At 44.5% G+C, this 18722-nt stretch overlaps 1 protein-coding gene across 11 annotated transcripts in view; it reads left to right on the top strand.

Annotated features, from left to right (window-relative positions):
• Positions 1–18127, top strand: part of magi1b (membrane associated guanylate kinase, WW and PDZ domain containing 1b) — a 130585-nt gene extending 112458 nt beyond the window's left edge. For 3 of the 11 annotated variants that reach the window (XM_027279784.1, XM_019274384.2, XM_027279783.1), the window contains exons 16-24: positions 1358–1449; positions 2127–2319; positions 3955–4326; positions 6288–6491; positions 9777–9870; positions 10055–10142; positions 10917–11060; positions 13066–13204; positions 16056–18127. In XM_027279784.1, the coding sequence (XP_027135585.1) occupies positions 1358–1449; positions 2127–2319; positions 3955–4326; positions 6288–6491; positions 9777–9870; positions 10055–10142; positions 10917–11060; positions 13066–13204; positions 16056–17326 (2597 nt within the window). In that variant the 3' untranslated portion in view covers positions 17327–18127. Of the gene's footprint in view, positions 1–1357; positions 1450–2126; positions 2320–3954; positions 4327–6287; positions 6492–9776; positions 9871–10054; positions 10143–10916; positions 11061–13065; positions 14787–14970 lie in introns of those variants that run through there. The other 8 variants (XM_027279786.1, XM_027279781.1, XM_019274388.2 and 5 more) reach the window with 5 other exon arrangements.
• Positions 18128–18722: the final 595 nt, after the last annotated feature.

Here is an 18722-nt window from a genome sequence, read left to right as displayed (position 1 = left end):
GTTTAGTTTCCTCACTGTTTGAAGTCCTCGCTCAGAGCTCTGCACAGGTCTGTCTGTCTTTGTAAAATATTGATTGGTTCATGCCCAGTTGCCTCACTTTGGGGGTCACTTATGGATCTGTTAATTGACGGGAGCAGGGTGTAACTGTGCAGCTGACCCTCCATCACCACCCCCACCACCCGAAATGAAGGTGCAGATTGCGACAGTTAGCCTTTGACTCTGACTCTCACCCGGTTCCTCCACAGTTACGTTGTGATAGATTGGATGTGATAGCTGCATTCCTCAGGGATTTTAACTGTTGACTGAAGGAACAGATCGGGAGCAGGCTGCTTATGCCTTCTGCCACCCTGCCATCTCTTAGTAGCTTTAGTAGCCTTGGCAGAAGTGTCCTGCTTTGGAGCGAAAGGAAATCTCTCCAGGAGTTTGCTCAGAGGTGCATGTTTGTCAGCCTGTACAACACAGCTGCAACCATTCATACCCATGCACATACATCCATATGTGAATAAATATACACATACTGAAGAAGCTTATGTGTCCACTAGGCCACACACATACACACTTGCTGTGTCTCTCCCTTGACTCCCGGGGGCCCCCGCATAACCCCCATCTCCCCTGCTACATGAACCATGAGCTGTCATTCGCTACAGTGCAATGCCTCTTTTATTCTTTCTCCCGTGGATGGGAGTGGACTGTGAACAAGCTTCACTCTGCTCAATAAAATATAGCCCATTTCAGAATGTATTAGCCCCTCTGCCAGGTGGGAAGTGCTCTCATCTCAACATATGGAAGAGTCGTGTCACACATCACTACATAAAGCAGTCCAGTCTGTGAAAACGTCACTGAAAAAGATTTTAAAAGCTCGAGGAAAATCTGCTCTTTCAGATATCATTTCAGCACAATCATTTCTAATTATGGGAACAATGACTGAGGGCACTCTGAACCTTTTTGGCAGCCTGTCAGGCTTTTGATAGTTTATTTAAGCTTCCTACCTATTCTCTTTACCCAAAATAGATCCTTGTAATCTTTTGATGGATCGGCTGTTTTTTCTTTTTCCAAAGTCTCCAGACAGACTGTTTGTGCAAAGTGCTATCTTAGTGACAAAGCTTGGAACAGTTGGGAGGACGATTATTTGCATGTTGACATAAGCAGGCAGATGGTTTGATTCCCTGAGAAAAATGGGTACATCTATAATAGTGTCTCTTAATGGCAAAGCTAGAGCATGACATTTTGACTGAATAGGTTGATACTAGCATGGCGGAACTGAACTCTTCTTCTATTGGTGCAGGCACAGGAAGTCACCTGGGCTGGCTGTTGGTATTAAAGCAGAAATGTTAACAGTGGTTTGTTGATTTTACAGTTCCAGACTTCCAGGAGCAGGACATTTTCCTGTGGAGGAAGGACACAGGTTTCGGCTTCAGGATCCTCGGAGGCAATGAACCAGGAGAGCCGGTGAGTCTCTCTTTTCTACCTCTCATAGCTGATACTCTCCCGTTTGCACTGCGTATTTGTTAAATGTAAAATACAACTGACAAGATTCAGTAACCTAAAGGATAAAATGGACACTATATTCCCAGCAGTCACTGTTTGAGCAGCATCTATAGGGTATTTCTTTTTTTTCTTTTTTTTACCGCATCTGTTTTTCTATTTATCTTCCTCCTGCGTGCAGTTCTGAGCTCCTGTGTTGGACTCAAATCACATCAGTGATTTTGACAACACAGTTTCTCTTTGATCTGGCCAATGTAAAAAAAAAAAAACTTGCACACACAAGCACCACTTTTTTCTTCGCCTTTTAAAAGAGTTTGTTCTTGTTCACTGGCCTGCACTGCGTTTTGGAAGAAGAAAAAATAATGATTTACTTCAGAGCTCAGCTCTGGTTAACTACTGTAGCTGGCTGGAGAGAAGAGTAAAGATGTAATAGTGAGGTTTAAATCGTAGCAGACCTGTTCTGCATGTCAACTATACTCCTGCTGTAAATGTATGACATCTTTGAATTATTGGTTTAGATCTTAAAATCCATATACACATTCTAAACATCTATTGTACATTGCTTTTGCAATCTTAACATAGATCTAGATCTGTGCCCACAGTCTCACTGGTTTCCTCCATCCACTCTGTTTGTGCTTCAGATCTACATTGGCCACATAGTGAAGTATGGAGCAGCAGACGAGGACGGGCGCCTGCGGTCCGGCGATGAACTGATATGCGTGGACGGCACAGCAGTGGTGGGCAAGTCGCACCAACTGGTGGTGCAACTGATGCAGCAAGCTGCCAAGCAAGGCCACGTCAACCTCACTGTGCGACGTAAAACCAGCTATGCCGGTAAGAACCGAGAGGGGTCGAGATGAGGGAGCAGCTTACCGTGTTAGAGACCAGCTGACGGGTTCCGAAAAAAGTCAGTTTTCAGCCACTTGCAGAGAGGTTTCATATATTTCTGTTTACTAAAGTTCAAAAGCTTGTTCAGGTTTAACAATTATGTCTGCAATACATTAGAGACAATTGCTTAGAAGGTGTAGGTGTGCAGCTTGTCGCCTGTAGCTCTATCTAACAGCTCCTTCGTGGTCTTTTACTGTTATATTCAAACAAATGCAACATTTTTAATAAATGGTTGTGATTAGAGTCGACTGCATGGACAAATGCATTGTGTTTCCTGTGGCTTCCTCACAGTTAATGTGAAATGGCAACAGTGGGATGTTCCATCTGCATTAGCAGTAACTTAATTTATCTTTGACACAGTGTAAAGAGAGAGAATAGTAAACAGAGGATGATACCAATGAGATGAAATTAAGCGGGATTTCATTCATGCCTCGTTTCCAGTGGATCCCTCACGCATGTCAATGAAGCTTCGATTCAGTGCGGGAACGGCAGTCTCGCCACTCACAATGAAAATTACTATGTGCGATATAAATAATTAAAGTTAACATGGTAAATGGCTATTGAATAGTATAAAAAATCATGAAAATCTTAAGGATATTAACTTCAAAGTCTTCAAAATTAATTTCATTATATCAGAGCTGAGCAGTATTCAGTCACTGAAAAGCACTCTCTATCGAGGATCTCATGTATTTTCATTTTCACAGTTCACAAAGGTCCGGGGACCTGCTTAGTATGTTGAAGGGGTTGCCTTCCTCTGTAATGGTCTGGGTGTGTAACAGTAGGAAGAGTTCACCCACTTCCATGAGCTAACGCCCCCGCCCATCACTGCCATTTCACTGCTGTGCTCAGCTCCACTCTGCTCCTCAGCAGGCGATAAAGAAAGGCCCATAAATATGATGGAGAGGGTGGTCAACCTTCGGCCCGATGACAGCGGGCAGACGTTAGTGCATTTCTGCTCCTCGTCTGCCTCAGAGCGCCAAAAATATGAGGCGCCTTCCTCGAGCAGCTGCACGGGAAATGAAATGTGGAATGAAATGTCCAGATACAACAGGCGGGCGGCGTCTTTAGTTCATCTTTTGTTCAAAACAGATCAGAGAAGAGATTGTTGGAGAGGCTCTACTCCCCAAGCTGTCTGGCTGGCTTGTCTTTTAGCATATCAACATATACTAACCGTGTTAGGAGAGAGAAATGTCTGTGTTTATTTACAACGTTTTTTTTATTTTCAGATTGTGCAGATGATGTAACATTTTCCTTGGTTGTCCTATCTCGACAGTTTTGTTTTAATGTTATCTTGCCTTATTATGCACCAGTCTCTTACTCTGCTGTTTCTATTCTATTATCTCCTGAACTTCTTATGTAACATTGGTTGGCCTAATTTTTATCTGTTTGTCTTCATTTTCCTCCTTCTTCTTGTGTCGACTCCTGAATCTTTTTTTTCTCTCACCTCCCTGTCCCCAATTTGTTCCTCTTTATTTCCTCCATAAATCTTTCCCCTCTGCTGTTCTCCACCATATTTCCTCTCCCATCCTTCACTGTATATCTTCATCTTTATCTCACCTTATCCTTTTTTGCCATCCGTAGTTAAAGCAGAAGGAGACGTGCCTCCATCGCCGGCGTCTTCCCACCACAGCAGCACCCAGGCGCCCAGCCTGACAGAAGAGATAGGGAAGCGCACCCCGCAGGGCAGCCAGAATTCCCTCAATACCGTCAGCTCTGGCAGCGGTTCCACCTCTGGCATTGGCAGTGGTGGAGGGGGCGGAGGAGCCGGGGGCAGCAGCAACGCCGTAGTCGCTGTGGCAGCTGCCACCACCGCCTCTCAGCCCCCCAACGCCACCTCCACTGTCCCATCTGCCCTGCAGCCCTACGACGTAGAGATCCGCCGCGGTGAGAACGAAGGCTTTGGTTTTGTCATCGTCTCTTCGGTGTCGCGGCCTGAAGCTGGCACCACCTTCGGTAAGAGATATCGCACTTTTCAGTTTGGAGCGTACTAAAAAGTCCAAATGACCTTGTTGATTGCTAAAATCAGTTCCACTCAACAGAACATGAAACACACACACTATAGCTTTACCTCATCACTGGGTGCTTTTATCTTCCTGTCTTCTTTATGGTCTGCCTTTGTACCATCCATAAAACCACTGAACGCTAAATAGCCTGACAACCAGCACATATTCTGGCTATTTACAGTCCCACCAGATCAATACCAACACTCTTCAAAGAAGTGGTTCTTCTTTCTCATTTTCGTCTGAGCCTGTCAAACCAAGACACTGAAACCCTTTCTTCGCCTGCAGCTGCCGCTACAGTCACACAAGGCTTTCATAATTGATCACAAGTGGAGTGTGTCTTACATAAGGCATTTGTATTATTCAGCTGAACTTAAATGGCTTCTGCCGAGCAGGCCGGCACTAAAAGCCTAATGACAACTTAATGAGAATGAGCACCACGAACGGGATAAATAGGGGAAATGATCGGTATGAATTATATTTATTTTACAAAAACTGAAGATCAGAGCGATGCTGTGACTCTAAATCACATTGTCTCTATTGTTAGGTTATTTTGCATCACATACCTGATAGTAAATCCTGTAATAACGTTTATCAAATTACAAAGATTCCTCTATCTGATCTCACACACGGCACACAGCTGTTCAAATTGACTCTACTTTGCTTTTTACAAACTAGTTGTGACTATTTCTATACAGCGCACTCTTTCCTCTGTACTACCATGGCTTGCTGCCTACACCACTGTTCTCTATGCTCTTATCTCTGTCAGTGTGGGTGGACTGAAAAGTCCTGAAAATGATCAACCTTCCAGGTTGGCTTACAAAGTGGCAAATCTCCTTTTCACAGGCCAGAGTAGAGAATCATGGACCAAGCTTTATTTGATCTGACCTGACATGTAGAATATAATAGGAACCCATCAGCTACATGAAAGTTTTAAACTCAACTGCAATACAGCTTCACTTCACAGGAGTGATGGTGTCAGAAACCAGTCCACCCATACTGCGATTATTTGGAGAGGCACTTTATTTTGTTCAGAAATGCTACAGCACCTCAGCCTTTCTCTCTCGCACTCGCTCTCTGTCATCTACTTTCCACTCAATATTTTACAGCAAGATTCAGTTAAGGCGACAGGAAGAGGCCGGGGTTAGACAAGTTTGTAGTGGAATAAAAGAGTGGGAGTGAAATGAATAATAATGAAAAAGAAGATGGAGAAAGAAAGAAGTGATTGCACATGCCTATTCTCTGCAGTGACTGATGTCAGACTGCAGACAGGCAGGGAGAGAGAGAGAGAGAGGGAAGAGAGGCAGAGAGACCTTAGGGTAGTTGGTGAGATATCACCTCTGATGTATGTTTGTCGTCTCTAACTTTCTGCAGGTGCAGGCGTTTGCGACGCAGACGACACAACACAGTTTTTCATTATTAGCTTTTTCACTGCCGAGAGACACTCGTGCAAATATAATAATGATACCCATTTTAGAAATTTGGTGCTGGAGCAGCTCTAAGTAAAAGAGGAGAGGATGAGGCAGAGAGGGTGGAGGAGGGCGAATATATAAGATATAGAGTTAAGCTTAGTTTTACCGATGATTAATTTGAAAAAGCAATTTTCAGGATAAGCACTGAGAGCTACAGTATGACACATTCTCTTATTTCTTTGCAGAGCATATTTAAATTTGGCCTTCTTTGCCAACGCTTGCATTTTGTTCTGACGTTTTTCTGATCGGCTTCTCTCGGTGACTTTTGCTCAGCTGGCTGTTGGCTGTCAGTGAATTAACACTTATCCTTCTGATCCTCTTTTTCTGCTTCTTTCCCCCTTTTTCCCTTCTTTTTTCTTCTACCTCCAAACGCAATCCAACATCTCTCTCCAAACACACACACACTGAATCACCCAACCCAACATGTCAATGGTGACCATAGCTGGCAATGCATGTGTGGCCATGCCCCACAAAATAGGACGCATCATAGAGGGGAGCCCGGCAGACCGCTGCGGAAAGCTGAAAGTTGGCGACCGTATCCTGGCTGTGAACGGATGCTCCATCACCAACAAGTCCCACTCTGACATCGTCAACCTCATCAAGGAGGCCGGGAACACCGTCACACTACGCATCATTCCAGGAGACGGTGAGTACAGAATGACTAATGGTCTAATGGTTTCTATTCCTTTAAGAAAGTTTGGCCAAAATAGTGATCTACCAAGCTAAATGGTGCCTTCAAGGGTCCATGCAACAGTACTGGTTATTGATAACCTGCACATTCCGCCAATATCCCATTCAGGCAGTATCCTTCAGACGAAATGAATATTTAACTATTGAGTGAGAGCTTGCTCCTAGAGGTTGTCCAAGTGGCTTTGCTCAATAGCACACTAATGTCAGTCATACAATATAATCAGCAGCTATTGTTAGCATTATTACAGGGTCTGAGTGCATGACAAGCTGTCACTCTTAGTGGTTATTATATTGTATATGCCTGAAGAGTTATACAAAGCACTTTCTTCATTTGCTTTCAAAGTGACTGGAACACCCGCAGCAGCAACAGCAACAAAACAGCTTCTTTGGGGATATTTGGAAACTTTCCCAGCTCTTGCATTTCCGCCGTAGGCATGCCCGCACTTTTAAATGATAGATAGATGTGGTTATATGTGCGTGTGTGTGTGTGTGACAGATGTAGAACCTCTGTGTATGTGGGTGTGTCTCTATTGTCAGTGTTTTTAAGGAAAAGTTTGTACACATTGTATGTTGCGCTGTGCAGCTGAGAGCTCTCGCTACTTTGTGCTGACAGGTCACCCTGGCATGCTTCACAAATACTGTTTAATTAAGTGTGTGTGAGTGTGTGAGTGTGTGTGTGTGTGTGTGTGTGTGTGTGGTGAGACTAGAGGAAGGCGATACTCCCTGTCAACCTGCGAGATGGTAGAAATTGGAGCTATTTGTCCGCCGCTCGTTGCTTTCCGGCTCACTTCTTATGGATGAAGAGTGTTTTTTTTGTTTGCTTTTTGCGCTTGATGAGAACAGTGAGCCAAAATTGCTCTGCCAAGAAGACACGGAGAGCCAGGGAGAAATAACTGGATATGGCTTATCCAAAAGTTCTGGTTCGTGTTTATGTGCATGTGTCAGACAAACAGACGCTGTCTGGCACGGACACAGGGAAGAATGACAGAAAAAGATTGTGGCTTGTGTTTCTAAGTTGCGTCTGTGAGTGACTGTTCTCTCTGCCTCTCTCTACACAAGACTGAGCATGCCTATTTTTGTGTGCATCAATCCTGTCTAAACTTTCTGACATGAATAAATACCAATGCAGGAGGTTTTTCCGAGGTGAAGTCAGGTACTCCTCACCATTGAGCTCACTTCCCCCGTGTGCGAACGCAGACTTGCTTTGGAGTGACTGATGCTCCAATATTCTGCAATGACAAGGAGAACAGGCATGGTGCTTTTCGTGCTGGTGCACAGTAAAACATGCACATCAGCTAATGCCTTCATCAAAGCTCATGTCCCTGCAGCATAGACTTGAGGCGCAGACCAAGCATACCTCATTGCTTCCTATTGTGTACAAGAAGGGAGACAGACGTGCCTGAGGTGATATGATGTGCCATATTGTGTGGTACAGCCCTCCCACTTCTCTTATCACTTCTCCCTTTCTTTCCTTCACTGCTCCTCTTTCTCTTTCTCTCTCTTGAATTTCTCATTTTGATTCCACCTGCCTCTTGTTCCTATCTGAGCCCATTCAGGGCGAGAGGGCATATTGCCAGGGCCAGAGACAAATTACAGCAACAGCTCAGTGCTTTTTCTTTTGCGCCGTGAATGTTCTTCAGCGAGAGAGGAGAAAAGAGGCAGTGGGTCGCGAGCGGAATGGCAGACATGGAGAAACGGAGCTTATTCGTTTAATTTCCAGACAGAAAACAGTTGGAGGAGAGATAAATGGAATGAGGCAGCAGAATGGGGGGAGTGGGTTATGCAAACGAGCAGATGTAGGGGCAAATGTGGTTTACAGGAACAAATTGAGGCTGGCGAAAGTGAGAAATGAGCAACAGAAAACATGTGAGATTGTAACACAGTTGGCAGTTGATGCCAGAAATTCTGGGGGTGTTCATGTTGAGAACCGAGCTGAGACATTTGTCACACACTCGTGCACACCCAGAACTAGAAGGTTCTCCCCTAACAGTGTCCTCAACAAACCCACGCTGCAGGTTTATTGGTTGACTTTGTAGCTCATGGGCAACGGCCAATCGAAGAGTTAAGCCAACGGGCTCCTAAGGGACTAGTGGAGGGGGAGGAGATGAATATATGAGAGAGGTAGTGACTGTGAGAGGAATAGCGAGTAGGAGTGGAGAGTTGTAATCAATTCAAAGATACCTGTAAATGGCCAAATAAGATTAGGTTGTTAAGGAGAAGAAAGGCTACTTTATGCTGCAAGAGCGGTGTCTGTTTTCGACATTAGATCATAATTCATTCATAACACTGAATGATTGAATCAGTGATGAGATAAAAGATCTTAGAGCCTTTTATGTCCCTCATGGCTGCAGGTGTGTGTTTGTTTTCTGCTTGACAGTTCAGAGGCAGGAGGAGCTTCAGTCCACAGTGAGATGTACTTGTGGAAAAAGAAACACAGTTAAATGCAAACTACTGTATTTTTTCTGGTGGCCCAAATCTTGGCTAAGTGGCTAAGCGGCAGAGGAAGCCTGGAGGCTGGTGGAGCTGGTGATGGTCCCTGTGGGTCAGTTAATGTCTGTGGCTGACAGCTGCTGAATCTTCACCAGTGTTAACACTGAGATGTGTGCAATATGGATTTAATTCATAATCACACACAGCCTTCCAGGACACCAGAGACACGTCTATTGGAGTATTTTTATGGAAATTAGTATAAGCTGCATGGAAAAGGCAAATGTCAATAAAAATGTTTTCAGTGCAACAAGATGGTTTTATATTTGCATGAGGCAGAAATGCTTTCTGACTGTGTAAAGAAATGTCTTAACACTGGCTGACACGAAAAGCAATAATTTGCTAAATACTAATCCATTCTTGAAAAACTCTTATTCCTCTAGATCAGATTTTTATGGATGGCAGTCTGTTGATCTGTCAGTCTGGAGATTTGTTGCATGGATTACCATGAAATTTGATACAGACATTCATGATCACCAGAGGACGAATCCTGGTGACTGTAATTCCTCTAGCACCACCACACAGTTGAGATTTATTGTCCTGAGTGAAATTACAAATTCGTTTTTTTCAACATTTGCTTTTTTGGTTCATGACCAAAAACCTTAGCATTGTCGTTGTAAGCATGTTACTATGCTTACATTAGCTTTTAGCTCGAAGTACTGCCATGCCTAAGCACCACTTTACAGAGCTGCTAGCCTGCCTGTGGATTGTTAGTCTGGTTTCTATAACCTTCATCTTCTTTCATCATGTTCAGAGTCATCAAACGCGTCTTTGTTGACCAACGCGGAGAAGATTGCTACTATAACCACCACACACACACCTCAGCAACAGGCTGCACCTGAGGCCAGGTAAGCAGCATTTTGCACAGAACAGCTATAATCTTTTTTAAAAAGGCAGCGAATGTTGAGTTCTTCCACATGAAGATTCAAAATCTGCTTATTTAAATGCTCCATTTATTGCCAAAAATGCATTCAGTCTCTCACTGATTTTAGTCTTTAATATTTCACACTGACGGTTATCTCTCTCTCTCAGGAACAACACCAAACCAAAACAGGAATCGTTTGAATTTAAAGCCCCACAAGGACCTCCTCCCCAACCCCCAACACAAGTCTCACCTCAGGTAAGGAAGGACACTCCAGTCACCTGTCGTTTCACACATTCATTTCACGTCTCTATCAAACCCCGCAGCAATCTGTGCTCCGTCCAATTGACTTCCTACCCACACTCACATTTGTCCTCTGTCGCTTCATGCACCACCCACCCACCGTCTCAAGGGCAAACAAAGTGCATTTTTATTTCTTTATTTTCCCCCTTACGTCTACCTGCTGGCGTTATCGAAACCCATGCAGTAAAGAAAGCCTGTTTTCTTTCAAAGTAACCCCTCCGTCCACCGTGTTCACCGCTGAATTAATGTGGCGGTGCGGAGATGGCTCTCACAGATAGCATTGATCCCTCTGCAAGAGAGATTAGAAGGGTGTGAAGACAGGAGCTGCCGTGGCTGCCTGCCTGTCCTTGTTGTGCTCTTTCTCTCTCTCTATGTCTGTGTCCTCTCTCTGTCTGTGTCCTCTCTCTGTCTGTGTCCTCTCTCTGTCTGTGTCCTCTCCCTTTGTCCACCCAGAGCCCAAGGCATCAATAATTCAGCATCCTAACACCAGAGCATATGCATGTACACACACATGCACACACATACACACACACACACACACACACAGTCTGGCCCATCTATTAAATAGGTGTGACTTTCCTGAAGGTGGCATTTGTCCCATGCTCCTGAAATAGGAGCCTACTTCAAAGGACACACACACTCACTTTAAATCTGAATCACAAACCATGATGCAAATGCGTCTTTCTCCCTCCCTCTTCTTCTATGTGGGTGTGTGTCCATCTCCATCAGGATGCTGAGTTCTACTCAGTGGACCTGGAGCGAGACAACAAAGGCTTTGGCTTCAGCCTGCGGGGAGGCAGAGAATACAACATGGACCTGTATGTGCTGAGGCTAGCTGAGGACGGAGCGGCCGTCCGTAACGGAAAGATGAGGGTATGAACACATTGTACCAACACCCAACAGTGGGAAAACACTCACACACGAAAAATCCTAAAATGTTTCCAAATATGTGTCCCCGTTTAAACACATAGGAGATACCACAGTTGTTTTTTCTTAAATTTCTTTCCTTTCAGAAAAGTTCAGTTTTCTTTTTGGAAGTCATACCCACACTCTGGTAACAGTTACAGTTATAATATTTCTGTAGCTCTGAAGGAGAGAATGGGTTTGATAAGAATTTATCACATAATCTGCTTCAGAATGGTATGTAAGAAGCTATAGAGTTGCATTGTGCGAACTGTAACATTCAGAATTTGAGGCGTTTGGCACAAAATAAGGATTAAAAGTCAGAATCTGTTGTCGATTTAGACTTTTTTTTAGCTTACTAACACAGAAATATTCAGCTTTATTTCATTTTAACATGCAGCGTACACTTTCACTGTAAATGTTAACAAACACCCCCCTGCCCCCAATAAAAAAAGAGGACAGTGAGGAGTAGTAGGACTTTAGTATTGCGGTATGTATGAACTGTGTGAAAGACATTTTGCATGCGTCTGTAGCTATCAAAATGTCAGCTTTGTGACTGTGCATTTTTTCAAATAATCCTCTGGGTTTTTATATGGTTTATTTGACTTAAGAAGTTGGAGGATTTTCTCAACTCATAAAGAAGCACTTAATCCTTTGGTTTATCTGGAAAAATCGCAGTCGTTGGACAGTGCTGCAAATACCTGCACACGCTCTCCTAAACTGTTGTTATGGACTGACTCTGACATGATAATTCTCCACTTTCAGGTGCTGTCAAAACCAGTTAGACTGTGTTGATTAACAAGCGGGCTGATGATACTGCCTCACAGACTTTACACTCATCAGAATAATGTTATCTGTCAATATAATTGCTTGCGCATAATGTACTTCCTCAATTACTGCGAGTTGAATATATAAACACTATTGCCTCCAGGCTTGGGCTCGTACAAGGTTTTACTGTATGAGTGCGATATGAAAACACCAGGCACACAAACAGTGCAGTCATGGAACAAAACCTGTTGACAGAATATGCATTTTAATTAATTAACGTTTCCCTACTAGCTTGTAAACTGGCGTTTATAAATGCTACAGAAGCTGTCATAAAACTGTTATGTTTAACCTTTATTTTGATGAACTGCATAAACCAGCAACACTTCTCCCGGGCTGCTTGATTGAATATACAATGCAGGGTTAATTGATTCTCCCCGATGTGAGACATATGCAAGAGCCTGTTGGCAGATACTGTATCCGTATGAGCTACAAGGGAGTTTTGATGTATTTTAATACGTTACAGTTAAGAAGTCTGTGGGTGTGCATAGATTAGCACATTCATACGTGCATATATGAATACGTACGTTTGTGTTTCCGCACCTTATTAGCAGAGATCTTAATAGTTGCAGCTCTGTGAAGCAGAGAGAGGTTTGAGTGAAAGATCCATATTCTGTCAGAGAGGAATTCCCTCGGCACAGACAGCAGTGATGGATAACTTGAGGCATGGAGGCAAAGGATCGGGAAGCAAAAACTGTTTCTTCTGCCACCCATCCCCCATCGCTCGTTCCCTCTCTCTGCTTCTCAGTTGCTGCTTTTCGATGTAATTTGCCCTCTCTGGAAACTGTTGATTTAGATAAAAAAAATGTTGCTGTTGTGCAGTTTACCATTCTGAGTATTCAATATGTAACTTCTCCTCAATTTACCCTCCCTTTCCTTCCCTTCTGCTGTCACTGTGTCCCTTTGAACCTTCGGGCCTCTCATCCTTCCTCATGTGTACTTTCTTCCCCGCTGTCACTTGTTTTCCGCATTCTGTCTTGCTCCACTGTTTCCTCTCTTTTTTCTGGCTTTCGCTGTCTCTCCCTATTCCCCTCTGATTTACCTCTTCTCCCTTCCATCTCCACCTGTCACTGTGTCTCTCTTGTCTGCCTCCCACCTTTTGGCTTCCTCCTCCTCTCCCTTTCCTTCCTGGTCTTCTTCCTTTCCGTAGGTCGGAGATGAAATCTTGGAGATCAATGGCGAGAGCACCAAGGGCATGAAGCACGCGAGAGCCATCGAGCTTATCAAGAGTGGAGGCCGGCGCGCCCATCTGGTGCTCAAGAGGGGTGACGGCTCTGTGCCAGAATATGGTGGGTCAATCTACGAAAACATTCCCTTCTCCCCCATCTTCACGCCCTGAGCCAGGGAACGCCCAGTGGACGGTGGTGGGTCGAAGGGGAAAGAACTATATTACCCTCCCAGGACCCTTCACCCATCCCTGGGACAAACCCACCAGGGAGGGGGAGGGGGTTGGTTTGGTGTTGGTGTCTTTCTGGTGGAGGTCACTCCTGGCCTTTGGGATTTTGAGGGGAAGCAGGGGTGAAGGTGCTCCTGTGGGTGCTGTTGCCCCCTCCTGCTGTCACCTGCTCTCAGTTTCCATGTCATCCCGCTGTCACTTTTCACCTTCTGGCCACTGAGAAAAAGCACTCTGCTGGGACTTTACAGAAAGGTGGTGGGTCTGATTTCAGTGCTTCAATGAATACAGAAACTGTTTACAGGGTTTGAATGACCAGAGTAGTGAAAGTCAATGTTTCTTGTGGGTAAAAAGTAATATTGAGGCCTCTAAATCCTCAATAAACACTAATTTTAGCGTTAAGAGGAAAAGAACTTGATCCATTGCATCCCATGATAAAATGGGACATCTTGCAGCTTTGGTTAGGACGTGACACAAACGTATTTATGATATTTATTGAAGGTGAATGTAAGCTACTGAACTCTTAAGTGGTTTTAAGTGAGAACTGTATTGAAAAGAAAAGGCAGTCTGATGCTTTCTTTTGCCATTTCAACAAGAAAATCTCACTATACTGTGCTTGACATAACTCACTAATCCATGGATTTTTTTATTTGCACCCACTGTTAATGTCATTGAAAAGCTGTGACGATAGGAACTCCGCCCATCCCCATTCAAAAAGAAAAAGTCGCTCCAATTATATAGACATTTTGTACAGTGATGAAAACAATAGAGACAAGTATTTTTGTTCCATGTACAGAGCCATGAATCGAAGCCACATATTAATGGATAAGAGTCTATTGCTGCATGAACTTGTCAAAAGTGTAAATTGGATTTTTTTTTTCCTTCTATTGTCTATTTTCCATAATATTTATGGAACATTTCTTTCATTAACCGTATTGACCAGTTTGATTTGATTGATAGCCACGAGTCATCATAAATGTTTCTTTTTCTTTTTGTTACTTTTTTTTTCTCCTTTTTTCTTTTTTTTTCGGAGTGGAGATTTGGCTGTCTCGAAAAGTTCATCAATGTAATTTTTTTCTTTGAGAATGTGCTGTCTTAACCTGCACCGATATGACATCATGTGAACTTGTATATTTTGGATCATTGTTTGTACTTTTTTGTTGGCACAACCTTTGACAGTCTTGCCAGTATTTCTTTTGATTTCTGTCAGCAATGTAAAACTGCTTCATACGCTGTTATTGTGGGTGTGCAAGTCTTCACTGTCTTTTATTTTTGGGGGTTTGGGTTTCTGCTGCTTCTGTGTCCACATATGTAGGTGTGCGTGGGTTAGTGTGTCTGAGTGTGCGCGTGCTTGGTTCCAGGACTTTTCTCTGTAACGGATGGTTTCCACTGAAGGGTTTGGGGAACTTCCTGGACTGTTTCTTCCTTCTGAATGACTCAATGATCAAATAAACACATTTTTTTCATTGAAAAATCAACACAATAATTCTCCTTTTCTTCCTTTAAGTCCCAAAGCGATCTAAACCCTGTGCTCTTCTCTTCTTTTCTGTTTTTTATTATTATTTTGTGTGTGTGTGCGTGTGTGTATGTATGTGTGTATGTGTGTGTGTGTGTGTATCTTCCCGTCTTCCTGTATTGCGCTGGGCTCTTGTCTTCCTTCAGGGATGGTCGCTCCCCATCTCACTGCATGTATGAGAAATGACAAGATGGGGGAGGCCTCTGTCCTCCAAAATCAGACCACGGTTTGTAACTGTCCTCCCCTGTCGTTTGGCTCTCCCTCCCACTTCCTGTCTTTCTTTTTCTCGGTCTCTGCCTTTCTCCATCTTGATCTCTGTGTGGTGTGGCTTCAACTCACCCATGCCCATGCTCTACTTCCATGCGTACAAATCCATTCACCAAAAATGCATTGCCAGTACCGCCGCTGCCGAAACCGCTGTTATGAATGCTTAATGCATACGTCTGCACCAGTTGCATTTCAACTTTGGGTCACGAGTCCAAAGATGAAATGAGTGTTAGTTTCTTCTTGTTAAATAGTTAAATAGCTACTATTGCGTTTTCTGCTTTAGTTCTGTTGCTACAGATTGTAGTCTTTCTTTAAATTGTAAACCTAATACAAGTAGAACTGGGTAGCATTGTGCTGGTTGCGTATGTAGATGATTTAATGAGACTAACAGGTGGGGATCCTTTAATTCTTAGTCTTAGTAAAATGCCACCTAAACGTGTGCCGTTACTTCATTAGTGCAGTGTTCAGATCTCATCTTAAGCATCTAATTTGCTTCAAACATTTATAAGTGTCTAAGGCATCATGACAGTGCATGAAAGAGCATGGCTAAATCAGTACAATCAAGCAGCATCACCCACATGCAGCACGTTGGCACTGAACCAGCATCCAGTCCAGCCGCCCGACCAGACAAGTCCCATTCTCCTTCAGAGAGGTGACCCGTGGTAAGCCTGGGAACAGGTTTGTTGTGGGTAACAAGTCTCCTCAAGCAATGCCTGCCTGTGTGTCACTGCCTTTTATTCTCATGTGTAAGCTACACTAATGTTTTACCATTGGCTGTTGCTGTGTCATCTAATAACTAGCCATCTTTGCTGGCATTAACATCAGAATGGCTTATATCGAAAATGTTCTCAGCTTCATGTCTGAGTGATTCGGCATGGTTAATGTGAAAGCAGATAGGATCTTTTAGAATCTAGATGCATGTTTGATCCCCCTTCCCTCGTCTGTATGTCACATTGTGTTGCAGACGGCAGCCCCAACGACAGCAGCGCAGCCAACCCAGCCTCAGGGTTACAAAACGCTGCGGAAGTGAGCACCATGCCCTCAACCCACGAGCCATCGGAGTCAAGTTACCCACCAGAACCCCACCAATCATCCCGGAGCAAGAAGGAGCCAACCCGCCACTCTACCGGCACCGGCAAGCACCACCATTCCAAAAACCGCCACCGCTCCCCCGGCAAGAAAACCAGCACGGGAAAACACAAGGGGAAAAAGTATCCGGTGAAGCTGTTCAAAAAGAAGGATAACAAGGGAAGTGACGGCCACCGGCATCCTTCCAGCGGGCATCACCGTAGTCGCCACCGTTCGCCTGAAAGGGGGCACGGCCGGTCACGCAGTGCAGAAAACACCTTGGATAGCCGTCACGGGGGACACCGCCATGGCCGCTCCCCTGACAGACGGCACGGTCACCACACCACCTCTCATCATCGCCACCGCTCACCCTACAGATCTCCTTACCGCTCACCCCACCGCTCTCCTTACCGCTCGCCTCACCGCCACAGGTCGCCTCATCGCTCTCGGCACCACTCCCCTACCAGACGCTATGCGCACTCCTATGACCCCCACCGCCGGTACGCTTCCCCAGAGAGACAGACCCGCAGCAACGAGAAGCCCAATGGGGACGAGGCCGTATTGAAGGAGCCAATCAAGTCTCCTGAACCCAGCCTCCCTTTTGAGGACAGCATCCTCCGTGAGGCCCCGGCCATGGACCGCCTGAACAGGGAGGCTACGCTTCCATCACTGCTCAGGGAGGAGCGCCGGTACGGGGAAGACAGTCTGCTGAAGAGAGCCTCGTCCATGGAAAGAGCCTACAGGGGCGACACCTTGAAGGGGGACAGCCTGCTGAGGGATCTAGCATCCCGTGGCCAGAGAGACAACTTCAGGGATACCACCTTGCCCAGAGTGCGCACCCCTGACTCAGATTCAGCCTACAGGAGGTACACCTCGCTGCTGAGGGGACGCTCACCTGAGAGGACGGAGAGGGATGGGCGCTACGCCAGCCGAGGTAATTCCCCTGAGCCAGCGTACCGAAGCCACAGCCTAGGTCGAGACGTCTCCCCAATCAGGAGCCCCAGAAGGGACGACTCGGAGGACGAAGAGGACGATGACAATTTTGTAGCGGATAAGGTGAGAGAGTACTACAGCACGCTCAAGACCAACACCAGTCATTCGTCCAGGCCCACGCTTCCTGAGCCCAAGAAGACCTACAAGGAGAAGCCTAAAGACCTGAGCATCTGATTGGATGGCTGTCAGCCAATCACAGCCACTACCCACAAAACACCTCAAGTACTCACTCCCATTACCACTTGGTTCTACAGAAATGCACCCACTTTGAACACGTACACATAGATACACACACCAGACAACACGCACACACACCCATACACATACATTATGTAACAACGTTGAGTTACTAACAAGACAGTGATTCCAAAATGACTTTTGAAAGCTGTTTTTTTTTTGTCCTTTCTTTTTGTAATTGTATGTTAAGTTCTTTTATTTTATTTTCTTGTTTTTGTTTAAGCATTCTACATTTACAGTAACTCAAACTTTTCCAGAAAATGTAAAACCATAAAAAACAATGATGTGCCTAACAGTTCCATTAATGAGCGACATTTTGTTTTTGATTTGATATGTGACGGGCATTTTGTGCCGCACTGTCAGACGATGAAATGTATGTACTTTCCACAAGGATCCCATGGAAGTACTGTGCACCTGGATGACTGTAACCGGTGCTCACAATGATGCTGTGCATGTCTTAACCGGTTTCAATGTCTCTCTCTCTCTCTCTCTCTCTCTCTCTCTCTCTCTCTCTCTCTCTCTCTCTCTCTCTCTCTCTCTCTCCCTCTCTCTTGCTCTCTCTCTCCCCAGTGCCACTGTTTTTTAGACATTTGACCAGACTATAGCACAAGCCTGCATTTGTTTGTATATTTTTGACAGTTTGCAGTATGTGTACATTCAGAGGTGATCATTTTAAATGAATGAAGGGAAAATTAAAAGTTAAACTATGATGATGATGATGATGTTAAAATAAAATAATATATTCAACAAATGAACGAAGCGTGTGGTTGTTTTGGTTTTCAGTTTCTTTGGTACTCACAGTCATTACAATTTGATTAAGTCACTAAAGTTATAAAGTGGAAGAGTCATAGCAAGGCAGATACTGGGTGACAGGCAGAGAGAGTCTAAAGCGTAGCGAGCTCTCATCATTTGGGCAAACAAAAGACAAAAGAGCGAGGAGGATGATATTGTTATCTCAGGCCTCCCAAAAGTGTGTGTGGAAATAATGCCTTTGAAGAAAAGTAAAGCAAAGAGCTTCCATCCTTTCATGACTTCAAAGCCTGGATAGAACAGTCTCAAAAATGTTCCTCACTCCTCTCACTACTTACTTTGATTTGTGCCTTTTTTTAATGCACTGCTTCTCCCATTGTCCTCAATAGTCCTTCCCTTCCTCCCCCTCTTGTTTCCACCCTCTTTGCTGAAAGTCTTTTCATTTGATAGAGAGCAGACAGTGGGAGCTGCATCCTTATTTCAGGACAGTGACAGTGTTAGGTGGGTGATGACGTTAGGGAGGGCTGTGTTGTGTGTATGTGTGTGTGTGTGTGTGTGTTTTTCTCCCAGAAACAACAATGGG

The sequence above is a fragment of the Larimichthys crocea genome, chromosome VI, assembly GCF_000972845.2.
Source record: "Larimichthys crocea isolate SSNF chromosome VI, L_crocea_2.0, whole genome shotgun sequence".
NCBI classification, from domain to species: Eukaryota; Metazoa; Chordata; class Actinopteri; family Sciaenidae; genus Larimichthys; species Larimichthys crocea.
The sequence above is the reverse complement of the archived record's forward strand: the minus strand, read 5'-3'. Positions and strand labels throughout refer to the sequence as shown.